The sequence below is a fragment of the Cyprinus carpio genome, chromosome A4 (genome assembly GCF_018340385.1).
Source record: "Cyprinus carpio isolate SPL01 chromosome A4, ASM1834038v1, whole genome shotgun sequence".
NCBI lineage: Eukaryota > Metazoa > Chordata > Actinopteri > Cypriniformes > Cyprinidae > Cyprinus > Cyprinus carpio.
The window spans coordinates 24,573,832-24,591,752 of NC_056575.1; the positions used below are offsets into that span (position 1 = coordinate 24,573,832).

General features: G+C 38.1%; 1 protein-coding gene across 2 annotated transcripts in view; it reads right to left on the reverse strand.

Moving 5' to 3' along the window:
• The window catches only part of LOC109051663 (GRAM domain-containing protein 4-like), a 60,830-nt gene extending 46,748 nt beyond the window's left edge, over positions 1 to 14,082 (reverse strand). Inside the window, exons 1-2 of one of the 2 annotated variants that reach the window (XM_042744701.1) lie at positions 13,821 to 14,082; positions 8,758 to 8,965 (exon numbers count right to left, since the gene is read on the reverse strand). In XM_042744701.1, coding sequence (XP_042600635.1) covers positions 8,758 to 8,965; positions 13,821 to 13,849 — 237 coding nt within the window. In that variant the 5' untranslated portion in view covers positions 13,850 to 14,082. The remainder of the gene's footprint in view (positions 1 to 8,757; positions 8,966 to 13,820) is intronic. The other variant, XM_042744707.1, reaches the window with a different exon arrangement.
• Positions 14,083 to 17,921: the final 3,839 nt, after the last annotated feature.

The following is a 17,921-nucleotide window of genomic DNA, read 5'->3' on the forward strand; positions in this document are numbered from 1 at the left end:
AGCGCACGCAGTGTCTCATTCCCTAATTTCAGGGAACCGAGGTTACGGTAGGTAACCGGAGATGTTCTTTCTTAAGTCGGTCTCTCGACACTGCATCATCGAAGATGTCACTTTGGGGATCTCATAAAACCCCACCGTGTTGATAACAAAGGTCCAGATCGGCTGCAGGAAAAGCCACTGACCTCAGCTAAAATTATTTCACACAGTGGAAGACCTCATTAGCTCAGTGGCATGGCAGCTATAAGAGCAAGTTGCACAAGCATTAGACTACTGCAAACACATCGCAGAGTGTAGTCCCACCTGCATCCTGGATTAATCATACACTCACCGCCAGCATTCATGTTGGCGCTTGTCTAGCAGACATTCAGCACAGCGGACACATTGGATAGGCGACGGCAAGCAAATGTTTACATATGGATATGTGACATCCACAGTGTAAGCACCACACCATCACAAATAATGCATGCGGCAGCAACACAGACACTATTGCTTAATGTTGGAACTGTTGGCATGCCTGACCGTGCTGTGTCATTAATGGTGGCGGTTGTGCCAACAGTACCGATGTCCGCTGCATGAACATAATGGGGTTAACACCGTGCAGACGAACATGAAGGCAGCAGTAGCACTAGTGCTAATCCCCAGTCAGTATTTACACGACTTAGTCGAACACTGCCAATTCAGGGGGTCTGCAACAGTATAAGACGAATGCTGAACACTGATGATTCTTGCACGGACAATGCATGTGTTAAGGCTATAATAACACGTATAGGCTATAGTAACATGCATAGGTGCTTCATAGTCCACCTGGCATAGGTTTTTCTGCAAAGATTACTACCTGTGTGGGAGAAACCAACAAAACAATGACGGATTCTTGTCTGTGCTTTTACACCGTATATGTGTACAACAGCAATCACCCACGAGAGCGACTATTCATGCAGAAAGGCAGCAGTGTCTGTACGTGTAACAATATACTGTCCAAGTACGATGTCAGACACTGTAATATGCTCTGGTCCCCTCCCTGCTGGATGTCTGTAGATGGAATGGAATGGAATATATGGAAGTAGTGCCCGCAGAATAACATAGGATTCATAGACAATTGGACGTGTTTTTGGGTCAGACATGACCTGTTGAAAAGAGATGTCTTCATCCCTCCTGAGGTGGTCAAGCTCTTCTTTCTAGAAATATGGCACATAGTCTGAGAGTTTGCACTTGACTAACTGGGGCCCAGGTCAGGAAGCAGGGAGACTGGCTAAACCGACCGTCTGCTAGCCGCCTCACGTCACAGAAGTCAGTTAATTCTCAGCACATAGAGACTCTTTCACCTAGATATCACACTATAGAGACTGTGTCTGTTCATCGAACTAGAAAATACAAAAAAGTCTAAAACAATTTAAGAGTAACAATTTAATTAATGTTCAACAAATAAAAAAATTATATAATACACAGAAACAAATTATATTGATTTTCTTATTGTATATAGGGTAAATTTATTTGTAAGTGTTTTTTTTTTGTGTTTTGGTTATTTATCATGAAATTGATTTTTTCGGTTTAACAGAAACCTGCCTAAAACCAGATGATTACATTAATTTAAATGAGTCTACCCCACAAGACTACTGTTATAAACATGAGCCACCTCCAAAAGGTAAAGGGGGAGGTGTTGCTTAAATTTATAACAATATTTTCAATATTTCTCAGAGGACAGGCTTCAAGTACAACTTGTTTGAAGTAATGGTGCTTCATTTAAAATTATCCAAAGAAACAAGTGTTAATGATAAATCCCCTGTGATGTTTGTTCTGGCTACTGTATACAGGCCACCAGGGCACCATACAGACTTTATTAAAGAATTTGCTGATTTTCTATCTGAGTTAGTGCTAGCTGCAGATAAAGTCTTAATTGTTGGTGATTTTATTATCCATGTTAATAATAATAAAAATGCATTGGGATCAGCATTTCTAGACATTCTGAGCTCTTTTGGGGTTAGACAACACATGTCAGGTCCTACTTATAGTCGAAATCATACTCTAGATTTAATACTGTCACATGGAATTGATGTTAACAGTGTTGAAATTCTGCAGCAAAGCGATGATATCCCAGATAATTATCTAGTCTTGTGTAAACTCCATGTAGCTAAAACTGTAAATTCTACTCCTTGTTACAAGTATGGTAAAACCATCACTTCTACCACAAAAGACTGCTTTGTAAGTAATCTTCCTGATTCATCTCAATTCCTCAGCATATCCAATAGTTCAGAAAAACCTGATGATGTAACAGAAACTATGGACTCTCTCTTTTCTAGCATTTTAGATAGGGTTGCTCCTTTACGCCTAAGGAAGATTAAGGAAAACAGTTTGACACCATGGTATAATGAGCACACTCAGACCCTAAAGAGAGCAGCCTGGGAAATGGAGTGCAGCTGGAGGAAAACAAAACTAGAGGTATTTTGTGTTGAATGGGGGTAAAGTACCCTATCCTACAGAAAAGCATTAAAAACGGCTAGATCTGATTACTTTTCATCTCTTTTAGAAGAAAACAAACATAGCCCCAGGCATATATTCAATACAGTGGCTAAATTAACGAAAAATAAAGCATCAACAGGCGTTAACATTTCCCAGCAGCACAGCAGTAATGGATGAATCAGCCTTATTGTGCCACTCGAAATTCTTATTGACAGGACATTCTGCCGGAAGACTATAAATATGTTGGCGTCATGCAGTTATAGTGGTATACTTAAAACAAGGAGGCCATACAGTCACTGTCCAAATACTCATCAAGTATGTAACTTCAAGGTTATGTTAAATTGATGTAGCTTAAAATCAAGGTGACTAACAGGGGTTATCTGACCATAAAGTAGACATATTTAGGCCCACCCACCTACATAAGCCAACCCCCTGGCCAAACTTGTGCAAGAGTCTGTCTCTATCCGCTCACTTGAATGCACGTTTCAATAGATATATTATGACTTAATGCACTGCACAGCGGAATGATCTGAACATACAGGCCATTACAGTTCCTGTCGCCCACAACAAGCTGGGCATGTGAGAACAGACATAAGAGAGCTGACAGTCTCTCATCGCCTTATGAGTGAGGGCAAAGCACAGCACTCTGCCAATGCCGTAACCATCAGCCTAAGTGGCTCCTGGGAACTCTTAAAGGAAGAAGCTTCTCAGCTCGAGAAGAGTGCCCCTGTAAAAATGAGAGCTTGGATCACAACAAAGCCCAGTTGCACTCTCTGGGTGGTTGAGAAGTAGAAGTCTGTTGTTCAGTTAATCGTCCAGACCTAGCGCTCCCGGTGCTGGGAGTTGCTATCTGCTGTGTGTGGGCAGCACACACCATTCCAAGACCCACTGTCAGCCACAAATTCCCACCCACCCTCCCCCAAGCTCCACCTCTTCACCAGTCTTCGCCATCAGCTCCACTATCTCCTGTCAGCCCCTCTGCTCCCCCTCAACCCACTATCAGTGGTGTGGCTTCGCCGTGGGTCTATCAGTTTTCATCAGTATCATGGCTGGAGTATCTCTTGTCTACTGCCTCCAGCCTCCGAGGCCCAGACTTCGCTTCGGCCCGTTGACCCAGCGGCTCCACCATGGCTCTCAGCTCCCTCCTCTCTGTTGGGGCCCATCAGTCCACCAGCTCCGCTTCGGCCCGTTGACCCAGCGGCTCCACCATGGCTCTCAGCTCCCTCCTCTCTGTTGGGGCCCTCCACTCCTCCAGCTGCGCCTTGTCGATTCATCCCATCGGCTCCATTGGGCTCCTCCCTCCCTCCAGCTCCACCTTGGTCCTCTGTCACTCCAGCTCTACCGCGGCCTTTCGGATCCCTGACTACGTATCGGTCTCATGAGCCATCTGCTCCGCCTTGGCCCTCCGTTGCCCTGGCTCTACGGCTCTCTGTCTCCATCCTGGGCTCCTCTCCCACCTGTTGCACTGCTGTCAGTCGGCCACCTGGAGTGGTCAGCCCTTCCTCTACCATGGCTCCTCCCACCATCAGCTCCACAATGGCTGTTGGGGCCCATCAGTCCACCAGTCCTGCCTGGCTCCTCCTGCTCCAAGTCCCTCCTATCTCCATCCTGGCTCCTCCCTCCATCTGGTCCACCCCCTGGTCCCTCCTGTCTCCATCCTGGCTCCTCCCTCCATCTGGTCCACCCTGGTTCCTTCTGCCTCGATCCTGGCTCCTCCCTCCGTCTGGTCTGCCATGATTCCTCCTGATCCCTCCATGGCTCCTCCCTCAATCATCACCACCCTGGTCATCTGCCTGCCCTCCTTCCTGCTATACTTTGTCCCCTCCTTTGTTTTTGTTATGATGCGAGGTCGCGCCTGGTCGGAGGGGGGAGTACTGTCATGGTTAAGTTCTGTTTACATAGACCTTTAGTTGTTTTCATTTCCTGTTCTCCTGTGTAGTTTTGTTTCCTTGACCTAGTTTTCCTTAGTTCTTTGATTAGTTTATTCTGTTCACCTGTGTCCTGTTAATTAAATCATTAGTTCCTCTCTTACGTTTGTATAAATACTCCTTGTTTAGTTCTCTCAGTTGCCAGTTATTGTTTGTTCATGTATACATGTCGTTGGTTTGCCTTCCTCCTGGATTTCCTGTCTGTTTTCCTGTGGATTACTATTAAAGACTGTATGTTATTCATCTCCTGCGTTGTGTGCTTGATCTCCCACCAGAAAGTGTGACAGTATGTTGTTTTTGTGTTGTTCTGGGTGGTTCCTAGGTGATTTCTTACTGACCCAAGTCTAAGGAGGCTGCCCTCAAACCTCTATTCTGGTGCCTAGATATGGCTAGTTCCTCCTTCAGCCAAAGTAATTGTTTCATAAGTCATATCAGATGAAAATTTAATTAGAAATGGAAAAGGAAACACCATTAAAAATGACAATAATAATTAAAAAAAAAAAATTGCATGGATGCATGGAACCTTGGGAACATCTGGATATAAATTGACACTAGAATGCTAGCCTATCATCTGAATAATCTTTAAAATCTAAATGAATCAAAATAAGGGAAATTTTCATATTAAAATGTGAAGGAAAACAAGAACCAGTCAACATTTAGAAGTTTTCAAACTAACGGATCAGGAACAGAATTTAGTAAGGAAGGTTTTGAAATTCATGTGTCAATTTACACTTCACTTCGATTGACTAGGTGACTCCCACAATTCCATGCCACTCCCTTAATCCAGACTTTAAATCAGTGAGTGCACTTGGGATTCAAATTTGTGACCATTTGTGCTAGTTTGATAGGATTTCATCTTGAGAGGATAACAAGATGTGACTCTTGCCTCATAAACTTCCATGGCTGTTAACATCTGATGTCCACGCAGTTTTGCCAGTGACAACAGTAAATAAAGCTAATACACTACTGTTGTAATTACCAGCACAATTTTTTGTTATGTCTAGTAGCTTGATGCTGGTATTTCATTAGGTGCATCAACAGACAACATTGTTAACAATAGTAAAATATCAAAGACTTGAAAATGTCAAGTTGTTTCCACTAATTTGTTGTGTGACAGGTGGTGTCTACAAATTTCAAGAAAAAAAATAATTATAGAGTCTTCTGCAGTCGTATTTAATCTGTTTCCCACAAAAACTTTCTCAGAGACCTCAGCTTCCACCAAAGGTTGGTCTTCTCCTCATACTACTCATTTCATACTGCTCATGGCCTAGATCCATGCCAAGAGGAGAATGAAAAAAGAAAGTGTTTATGTAATTCTAGACTTTAGTGAGTTGTCTCGGTGCATAATGAATACACAGGCATCTGCATTCTAAGGCAGTACCTTATACTGAAAGTATCATAAGTTTAAATAAGAAAACTCTTTATGGGCAGAAATAATCTTGTTTTATAAGTTTGATGTTAGCATATGGAGTCTGATGTTTGTTAAGCTAATGACTCAATACTTTAATAAGTACGAAAAACATAATGGTTAAAGTTGATGGATGAGAAGTTATTTTTAACATTATGATCCTACGAACACACACACTAGATGTTTCAACCAGACCGCAAGACCACACACCTGCCAACTGTAGTAACCACTTCATAGTGGCAATGAGATCTCACAGAAACTTGCATAATCAAATATGACTTCAGAAGAAAAACAAATATGGAGGATGATCGACACTGTCAGCTGGATATCCTGGTGTGCGTTCTGTTATGCAAATACTTTCATGACATGTTTCAGCTGCCAAGTTTCAGCTAAAAATGTACCCAACATCCAGTGGTGAAGGTGGCTCGCTTTAATTGACTGCTGTGGGTATCCCGTCGGAGGCAGCCAGATCAAGAAACATGTTTGATATTTATGGTTTTGGATAGGGGAGGCTAAAACTCAGTCAGGAGCAGTATTCCAATCATAATGACACCACACAATAGAGGCTATTTTGGACAAAAACTCAGTTACAACAAGCCTTGAATCTGGCTATGGATTGGACCATTTATTAATCACTTTGTAAAATGCTAAAAACAACTCAGACCATACCAAACAAATAGCAACACCCTGTTAACCAACCATAACACCCACAATATATAAGATATGAGTTTTGTATGGATCAGAACCCCTTTTCTTGAAAATGTAATTATGTAGTTCTGCTGCTCTTGGTTGATCCAGTAGGCCTTTCTGTGTGAGTTTTCATATTCTCCCTGTGCTCGACTTCTCAGCTTACATTTCAAAAACACACACTCATGTTGAAGATGCAAGGAGAGGAAGTTGGCCCTTCTGTGAGACACTTATGCAACACCATGACTAATCTGAGGCTCCATCATTGAGGGGAAAGCCTCAAAATAAACAGAACATCAAATTACAGAGATAGGACTACAAACCTCTCAGAAAACCTCTCTAACACGATTACGGAAAATAATTCTTCCATAAACTATCTGTGAAATGAAAAGGTACCAGACTGAAGCTACAGTGTCTGGTGTTAACAGGATGGTAAAGTGCATTAAATCATCATTTGCCTGCAGGGTCTGAGGCCTTCCTGTATTTCTTAGGAATATCAGCTTAGTTTAACTAGGTGAATGAGATAATGACGAGACAGAACATTAAACAAGCTCTTTCTGCTTTGTTACATTATGGAAAATAAAGAGGTAGTTGACATAAAAAGGTCAGACTCTAAAAGAGATAGAGAAAACTGATTTAAAGGGACTGCATCTACCTTCTAAGGGACCGTTCACACAGAACACATTTTTTGTATTCCACTGTACTATTATTCCATTGTTTTTCTATTTAAACATGCTAAATGGATGGTTTTGATCTGTGCTCATGCCTTGCATTTTTTTTCTTCTTCTTCATGTCTTGCACATGACACAGCATTTTAAAAACATTAAAAAATAATAATAATAATAATTAAATACATCTCAAACCTTGCATTATATTTCTCCATTCCACTGCTTGCATTCTGCATTTTTCAATACAAAAATGCATCCTGTTTGAATGGTCCCTAAAGCTGTCCCTAAAGTGTCACGCTGTTCCACATTGTGCATATGGACTTAATTCAAGCCACACAAAGTCAAACATTTTGGTGAAAAATGCAATCACAAGTCATTATGTGCAATAATTATTTGGGAAAAAATGTAATTTAATGGAAAACTATGCCAGTAGCATTCTTTATGAACAGCCTCCACAGGTGTAGCTGGATGTCGTGGACAGATGCTAAGTGGCACTATCGGTGTGTGTACAATTTTAAAGATGTAGCACACTGCTACACCTCTCGTCTGGCGTGTGACCTCCTTAACACAAAATTCTAACTGCCATGGAAATGATTTAAAACACTAGGCAACAACACCATACACCACAGAAATAGCACTGTGGTGAGACAGTTGTGGTGGAAAACTGAACTGAGCTAGATGATAACATCACCGAATCAACAATGACTGACTGTTTTCTGTTGTCCTCTTGCATTATCAGCAGCCATTTTTCCTGCTTAACACTGTAAAGCTGCTTTTACACAATCTGTATAAAGAGCTATATAAATAAAGGTGACAAACTGTTTTATTTGTACAGTGTTGGGCCACTTTAGCTGCTTTTCCACTGTCGGGCCAGTGCGAGCCTTCAATGGGCCAGGTGGGGCTAATAGCCTCAGACCTCTAGCACCAGTGTTGTCAAGTCTGTGGTTTTCATGTGGAATTGGGCTACTTTAACACTGTTCGAGTGTTAAAGTAGCCCGAGGGTTGAAGTGACCCCAATAACGTGATATTTAGCCACTGGATTGTGAGGCACGATCAAGCCCCCCGGAAGTGACAGTGGAAATGCAACTAGCCCTGGCACACAGTAGCACACCCGCTTTTGGCCCGACAGTAGAAACGCGGCTATTGATGGCCTACAACAGGGGTCTCCAAACTTGATCCTGAAGGGCTGGTGTCCTGCAGAGTTTAGCTCCAACTCTAATTAAACACACCTGAACAAGCTAATTGAGGTCTTACTAGACATGCTAGAAACTTCCAGGCAGGTGTGTTGAGGCAAGTTGGAGCTAAACTTTGCAGAACACTGGCCCTCCAGGACTGAGTTTGAAGACCCCTGGCCTAAAATAAGACCCCAAGTCCAAATCCAAGTCAGCATTACCTTAGAAGGCAGCATAATGTTGTTATTTTGTTGAACACAAACCTATGATGCCATAAAATGTTATCTATGTAGACAGCTATCTAGGTTTTGTAAGAAACCTACCTTAACACATTTATTAAACAATTAAAAGCTCTTAAATGAGTCCTTTGTATGTACTGTATTCAACAGAAACAAACAAAGTTGGTAAATGACATGAGAGTGTTTGTATTTACTTACAGGGTCTCTCTGCTCGTCATTGTCTCGTATTGAAGGTCGAGGTCTCAGCAGCATGTCATCACTACATTCAGTGTCCGATCCTGTGGGGGACTCGGGTAGATCCAGGAAGTCATCTCGCTTTGGACCACGGAATCTTATTTTGTCCAGCCGCTTTAGCATGTTCAACACAGCTGCTTTAGGCTTTACCTTAACATTATGTATGGCAGCCCTGCAAGGTCAACAGAGTACAAAAAAATATTAAGGAAAATCAATAATAAGTAAACTCTTTACAGAAAACTTTCAAAATGAGAACAAATAGTTAAAGAGGACACAGGTGTTACACTGCAAACCTGCTGGAGAAATCTCACTTACACATAATGAAGATACAAAGTGGCTTTATTACAGTAAGCCAATAATACTGACAGACTGATACAATATATCATCCTGTCAATTTAATTAGCCAATTTTTGGCTCATTTGAGACTATTGGCATTGGCTGATGCTCATTTTGACTTGGTCGGCTGACAAAAGTTTAAGTAAATATTGTCTAAGTGTCTTAGCAATGTTGTTTTCATTAAATCATATTAGATATCACTAATTTATAGTAATAGTTAAACTTATGTACTATTAAGAATAAGCCTGCTACATTTTTCTTAAAATGTTGACTATAATTTTAATCAATTAATAAATTAATAAAGTTAAATGTATATAAAATATTAAAAAAAACTCCAATGAATGATTTTAAGAAAAAGTAAACATTGTGTCATACAATCATTTACAGATGCCAATTTAAAGCCTATGAAAATTATAAAAAAGGAAAGATAAAACTAACAGACTTAAAAACCTTACATAAACATAACAATAACCATGTATTTATTCAGCAATGTTTTATTTACTTAATACTAATAAGCTGATTTACATAATCAAACTGGAGCTGTTACAATAAATATATGCACACTAATGGATGAAAGAAAGCCACTAAATTTATCTAGATTTTGGTTTCATTAAACACCATGACTCTTGATTAAATGTGAACCCCCTCCCCTCTCTCTAAAATATGTTATTAAATCACGGTTTACCCAGAAGTCACCTCTCTGACACAAGCTCATATCCTCAGGATTTTCACAAAACTATGTGAATGAATATTCTCAGTAGTCTCTAGGGCTGACCTTTTAAAGCAGAAATCTCTTCTGTTCTGAAGACCAAAGCCAAAAGAACATCTGGTTACACTTTACTTGAAGGGGTGTGCATAAGACTGACATGACACCTTCATAATCATGACATGACCCATGTCATGAATATGAAGGATGTTTTATACATGTCACTCACTCATTCGCTCTGATATGTCATTTTTAATGCAAAGATGACATCATTCGCTCTGATATGTCATTTTTAATGCAAAGATCAAACAGACATCTTTGCATTAAAAAATGACAGTCATGTCACTCACTCATTCGCTCTGATATGTCATTTTTAATGCAAAGATGACATATCTGAGCAAATGACATTTATTTAATGTTTTTGAAGGTTTCATGTCAGTCTTATGCACACCCCTTCAAGTCGAACATCTCAAATTGCAACTGGCAGTGATTCCTGCCCCGAGCAAGAATCACTGACCAAAGTATACTGTAGGGGAGATCCCTGGAGTGCCATTTGTGGATTTCCCAGACAATTTGTGCATGTCACTATTTTGAAAGTGCTTCAATAACTGACATAATGTAATAGTTTCAACTACTGCACAACTTGTATAGTATAAAAGATTTTGTCATGCTTAAATTTTACAAAAAAAAAAAAAAAAAAAAAAAGCTATGTGCAATTAAATGTTTACAGGCCCAACAATTCCACATGGACCCAGATTAATTGCCAGTTATTTTAATTTGTAAGTCATCTGCTAACACAACTGCTAAATGAATAAACTGTGAAAGGCACAATCTTCTGTGGAGCTGTTTTGCAGCTGAATCCTACATCGACATGGATATTAAACTGAATTGGATCAGAGTGAACAAATTTGAACACTGCTGCATTTTTAGTACTGCTTGTTATAGCTGAGTTGAACTTGTCTCAAATTATTGAACTTCACATTGTTATTGATCTGAACTGATTTGAACTAAATAATGACACTAATTTCTAATTTGACACTAATTTCTTGATAATTTCTTCTCCATAGCTGAGTTTCCATAATTAATTCTGTCATTTTCCTATTTATCTCTGTGAAGCTGCATTGACACAGTCTGTGTATATAAAGTGCTATAGAAATAAAAGTGACTTGACTTGACTAAATGTAAATATAAATTAATTAATATTTTCCATGGAAGCATGAAAGTCAAAAAGGTTTGAAACATGAACATGAGGGTCACTATTTAATTTGCTCTACCACATATAATTTAGTAAGTTAAAATGGCAAAATAAACAGGTAAGATCAAAAAGGTATTATGTGCAGAAAATAATGGCATAGATTGTAGATGCAGACAACAAACAACGGGGTCATGAGCTTTAAAGGGATACTCCACCCTAAAATGAAAATTTTGTCATTAATCACTTTTTAAAATGTGGTTGGGAAATGTTAAAAGCTTTGTTAGTGTTAATGACACATTTTAAGATATTTTGGATAAAACCAGGAGGCCTGTGACTGTCCCATAGACTGCCAAGTAAATAACAGTATGCTGCGTATGCTCTTCTGTATCATCAGCGCCACAAGTTTTTCTTTCAAATCAAAGCTAAATACACATAGAAACAGCGCATCCTTGTGGCGTGGATGATGCAGAAGAGCATACGCAGCATACAATGATATGGAGAGAAACAGAGGAGACTGTTGACAAAGGAATTGTTGAATAAAGTCGTTATTTTTGTTTCCTTGGCTTACAAAAAGTGTTCCCGTCGCTTCATATAACCCAGATTGCACGTCTGATGGCAGATGGAGTATTCTGACGACGACTTTCATACCCTTTATAGACCTTGACACTGTTATTTACTTGGCAGTCTATGGGACAGTCACAGGCCTCCCAGTTTTCATCCAAAATATCATACATTGTGTTCCGAAGACGAACGGAGCGTTTACAGGTTTGGAACGATGTGGGGGTAAGTGATTAATGACAAAAAAAATCATTTTGGGGTGGAGTATCCCTTTAATTGTTGCCATCTCTCACTGAAATTACATTATAAAACAGGGTTTGCCTTGAGAGCTCTCAGTGCTTATTATGAAATTATATTTGTACATTATTGTGATTATGCATGCTGTAAGAGCTGCAAAAGTCTCTAGTTAAGTACACAAGGCGGAACTAAATGTGTCCGCCCACATAACCCACTGATATCAATACTGTCCACATCTCCACACAAATATCCACCACCAAGGCCCTCTGATTCACTTCTAACTGAACACCAGAGAGAGCACTGGAGGAACCCCATGACTTTCAACAGCAAACAATGACAAGGACATTCATATCGGTGAGAGAGAAATGCAATTCAGTTCATTCAAGATCAAATCTATGCTACATAAACAAAAGCACAAAATGTAATTCTTTATTTGTGCATGAGTCATACTCAGAGTTCAAATCTACAGGTGATGCCTACATAAACTCTCTCAGTGCAGGAATACTGGCTTCAAACTAATCAAAGAAATGGATTGCTTGAGAAAACAGTTTAATATGAAACCAGTGAATCTGAAAATGACTGCATCAATCAGTGATCAAATTAATAAATTAATCATGGACCAATAAAAAAAAAAATGTATATCATTGGCTCAATAAATCAATAAAACATCAGATCAATTAATCGATGGGTCAGTGACTCAGCTGATTTCAATTATTTGGTTGATTTCCTAATGGACAAATTAATCAGTGACTAATATGTCAATGAATTAATAAATCCATGGATTAATTAATCACAAAATTTAATTGTCAATGACACAACTGAATAAATGAAACAATGGATCAATGATTCAGTGGATTTCAACGATTCAGTTGATTTCACAATGATGTAATTGACTCAATAGGGCAATTAACTATTAAATCCATGGATTCATTTATCAAAATATTAATTAATATATTAAACAACAGATCAATGAATTGATGGATCAGTGATTCCATTATTTTTATAATGTAATTGATTTCACAGTGGGTAAATGAACCAGTGACTCGGTAAGTCAATGAATCTGTGGATCAATTAATCAATATATCAATGATTCAATTTATTTAAATGATTCTGTTTATTTCAGAATGAGTTAATGAATCAGTGACTCAGCAGGTAAATATTTCAATTATTCCATGGATCAGTTAATCAAAATATTATTTAATCAACGATTTAACAGATCAATTAATTCATGGATCAACTGTTCAATTTCAGTAATTCAGTTTTTTTCACAATAAATCATTCAGTGACTCAATAGATAAATGAATCATTGAATTCATAGATCCAGTAATCAAAAGATTAATTAATCACCCAGTGAATCGATCGATCAACTATTCAACTGATTTCAATAATTCAGTTGATTTTACAATGATAAATTAACCATTGAGCAATGTGAATTCAATGAAACAGTAAATCAATAAATCGACTGATTCAATCGATCATGCCTTGAAGGAACACGATGATAGATGGATCAGTTCAGACCAATGGATCAGTGAACGAGTCAATGAATCAGTCAAAGAATCAATAGAGAAATAACCAATGAATAACTTCCTTTCAGAATCACGCGACGACCCGCGTTCATCATCGCAACATCAGTAACTCTCACGTAACCGCTCTAGGCCGTTGTGATGTGGATACAATATATTCAGTCCTGTGCTCTACAGAATGATACATTTTGTTCCAAAGATCACCGTGTCTGAATGACAGAATATAACGGTCACGTTCCAGGAACGCATTTTAAATGTGACATTAGATTATGACGTATACATACTTAGCTATTTAAATCTTCTGGTCTTAGTGCGACACTGTCAGTGATATAAACAGTTTCATTTTAAAGATCGTCACTCCGAATAGAAATTATTTCATCTATGAATTATGACAGTCCTGTAGACGCATACTGCAAATCGCCTGTTGCCCTCTTGAATATCATTAAAGGACACACGTTAAAGATCCGCTTACCCAGCTCGCAAATCGTAGCAAAGTTTCATGAACCCTGCTGATAGTCTGTGATAAATCCTTCAGTAACACCTGCTGGAAAACTGCTGTAAATATACGCCAGATCCCTGAGCAGCAGCACGCTCTTCCCCTCTGCTGTCGAAAAGAGCTGTGCGATGTCCCAAGAGTCTTGATTATGTGTGAGTTAATGTCAGTCCCCCCCAGAGAACACGGATCTGCGTGTCTTCTTGATGTCACCGAACTCTCACACACAGCAGACTGGCAGATCTCCTAGACGCGTCCGCTGATCTCTTAAAGGGGCCGCAGCACTGTACTAAAAAGTGTCAATGATAAATAGCCGTGTTTATTTGTTTGTTACTTTGATTTTTAATTCTTATCGCCTTGCTTATCATCATCATCATCATCATCATCATCATCATCATCATCATTATTTTCATTCATATTGGATGCAGCTTGACTATATAGAAACTATGTTATATGTGTGTTTGTATTTAACATTGTGATTATTTTGATAGAGAGAGTATTGGTCAATAATTGAAAGGTTCACTATTTTTTCCTCATTATATAATTTTACACTAATAAATAAATTTTACTTTAAAAAGTATTTATATTTTAGATGAAGACTCAAGTCATATCAGTAGATTAGTAAAAGCTGTTTGGGTTAATGTTATGTAACTCCTTTCTTTTTTTCACTTTCACTTGTGGAATAAATGAATCATGGCTGATTGCAAAACAACAGCAACAGCAATACTGTTATATAGATTGTTGTATTGTTATATCACAGTTGTGCTTGTAATATTCATGTATTCTCTTAATTAATGTGATCTCATAAAACTGAATTTACTATTATTATGTCTAATAAAATAGATACATTTGTGGAAATTAAATTATATATTTTAACCATTTATTTTATATGCTACACTAAAGGTAAATTTATTCTGTATCTAAAAATAAATGGAGTTTAGGCCAAAACACCATTCTGTAATTTCTACAATTCTGTAAAGTCACACTTAATTAAATCAACAGAAAAATATGAAGCTCTTTCTGTCATCTTATTCATTGTTCCGCCATTATTTGTATTTAATTAGTATTCTTGCAATAATAGCTGTAGTAAATATTTTCTAAATTCAATAATACATATAGGTATAAACAGCAAAAAAATAAATAAATAAATAAAAATTCTATGTCAGAACCTCATAACCTCATGCTTACATTTTTCAAGCATTACTCTCTGTGACCATGAGCAGAACTCTCAAACCCTTTTCCTTGGTCCGGCTTGTGACCTTTGACTGCTACACTTAGTAAATAATCACATTTTAAACATTCACATATTTTACTGATAAGATTACACTGTATGCAAAGCAAAGGTAAATCACTAACTTTTGGTTAGTCAGTATGCAAAGGAAAGCAATACATTATTAAAAAAAAGTTACCAACCCAACAAGAACATTCAATGTCTTTATTATTAAAATGTCAAACATACCTGAATGAGCTGCTTCTCCGCTAGATGGCGCCAAATATTGTTTATTGGGGAACGTTCTTGTCATTTTACAGTTTTTTGCGATTGCTTACACACTATAATTTAAAATAACACACAGCTAGTGAAACCTTACACTCAAAGAGCAAAACCTCAGCCCAGATCTTCACAACTATAAGGACATTCTCAGTCTCACACTTTTTGCAAAACACTACACACATTGTTTTGCAAAACACTAAACACACTTCTCTACATTAGACACAGAAATCTAACATTATGTCACTTCTTTGCCATTTCAAGACACTGCTTTCCAAAATACTACACATATGAACCTATTGATCAAACACAGCATCTGGTGTGCAGACACTTAGGTGCTTAACTATAAACTCAACAGTCAAGGTGTAAGCACTATATAAAAGTTAACAGGTGAATTTTTGTCTTCAACAAAAATGAAAGACAGTGGTGCAGGAAGAGGAATAGGGAGAGACATATTTGGCCAGAGAGCTCTTTTGAATGTCCCTGGTCAACGTGGGGGTAACATCACCCTTTGCGCTGCCATTTCACAGCATGGGGTTCTCTCCTCCATCATGCCAAAATGGGCCCTTACAACACGCATTTTTGGACCGATTGCACCACATCGTCAAAGCAAGTAATGAAATGCACCAGATACAATACACTGTCATCTGGGAAAATGTGTCATTCCACCGCTCTGCTTTGGTCCAGAACTGGTTTCAACACCATCCACAGTTGACAGTACTATACCTTCCACCATACTCTCTGTTTCTAAACCCTATCGAAGAGGTTTTCTCTCGACGCCGCAGCTGTGCAAGGATGGATTCGACATTCAAGACAGTTCTTCCCACGTTGTCTTGCTAATGAGGATATTGCTTGAGATGATGAAGATCCAGCTAGGCGAAGAGATAATGTATAGTATGTTTACTGTAGTATTTTCTGTACAATATTGTCAGTTTTTTCAGATTATTTTTTATGTTTGTTGTTGTTGTTATTATTTACTGTAATTGTAACCTTTACTGGATACAGTATTTTACGTTTGTCTGTAGTAGCATGATGACTGGGACATGTTTTGTTGTGATTCTCCGTGTTGACTGATTTGGGTATATGGAGAGAAATCAATGATATTTTCCTCAGTCTGCAGCATTGGTCTTGTGTAGTGTTTGATGAACTATTGTATAGTTGCACTTTCTCTGTGTACTTCATTTACAGTACTCTAATCACTGAGAATTAGTGTTTTAGGTTAGCAACAGCAGTGTGTAACTGGTTCAAAAATATTAAAGTCATATGAAATGTGTGTGTTTCGTATGGTAACAAAATATTGTTTTTATAAAGTTGTGTATAGTTTTGACAAAAGTGTTCCATTTTGCAAATGATCTGAAGTGTTGTGCTACTTTGGTGTAGGGTTGTGTTAATTGTGTGTAGTGTTTTGACAAACTGGGCATTGATTGTGCTTAAGCAATCGTAAAAAACTAATCACATAATTGGTTTAATGCTTTGTTTCATGATTGTCTTTTGACTTATATCGCATATTTCATTCTCATTAAACACTAAATTTTCATGATTGTCTTTTGACTTATATCGCATATTTCATTCTCATTAAACACTAAATTACCGTTTCTTTGTGTAAAAAATCATTTGTGCCATTAATTATCACACTTTACAAAACGTATCTTTAACCCTTTAAAAAAGATACCGCGCTAAGCAGTGGTTATCACCTTTAAGTCTCTGTAAGTAGACTGCAGTCTTGCCAGAGACCGACCCAGATCCAGACCAAGACTTCAGTTGCTGAGACCATGTTTACGTCTCAAAGACACCCCAAGACCACATGATTAAGACTTTAAACTTTGGATCTTGGCAAGAAATTAGACATCAGCAACTAAAAGACCTATAAATCTACAGGAATTCTATAGAATTTAAACATATTAAGCATTTTGACTGACCCTGAGATGATAATCAAACATATCAGCTAGGTAGCTGATGTGCCAGTAGATGGCGCTAAAAGGAGGTGAAACAGCATAACAATTCAAGTAGCATGTTCATCATATGATTAAGTATTTCAGCATAAAGTCACTCCTATTTTTTACTGTCTCTCTTAAGTAATAAGCTGTTCAGATTGACTGTGTCTTAAAAACTTACTTTGTGAGATCTATTCAAGAAATAACAGCTGCTGGGGCATAAGTCACCCTGTGTGAGATCTATTCAAGAAATAACAGCTGCTGGGGCAGGGGAGAGTGAGATAAGTGGTTGTCATCCTTAGGCAAGAATAAATCAGCTTTAAAAACTTACTTTGTGAGATCTATTCAAGAAATAACAGCTGCTGGGGCATAAGTCACCCTAAGCTACAGTAAAATACAATTAGTTATGCACAGCTTACCCCTAAGCATGACACATTGCCTCTCAATTATCATTGTAAAAAAATATGCTTTATTCAATAATTCAGGCTAATCATCTAGGTCTATCCAATTTTTTTTCCACACACACACACACACACACAATAAATAAATAAATAAATTGTACAAAATTTAGATGGTTTACACAAGAAAACGTACTTTCTGTTAAAAAAAAGTAGACATTTTTTTGACATGCAAAAAGAAAAGAAAAATATTAAATAT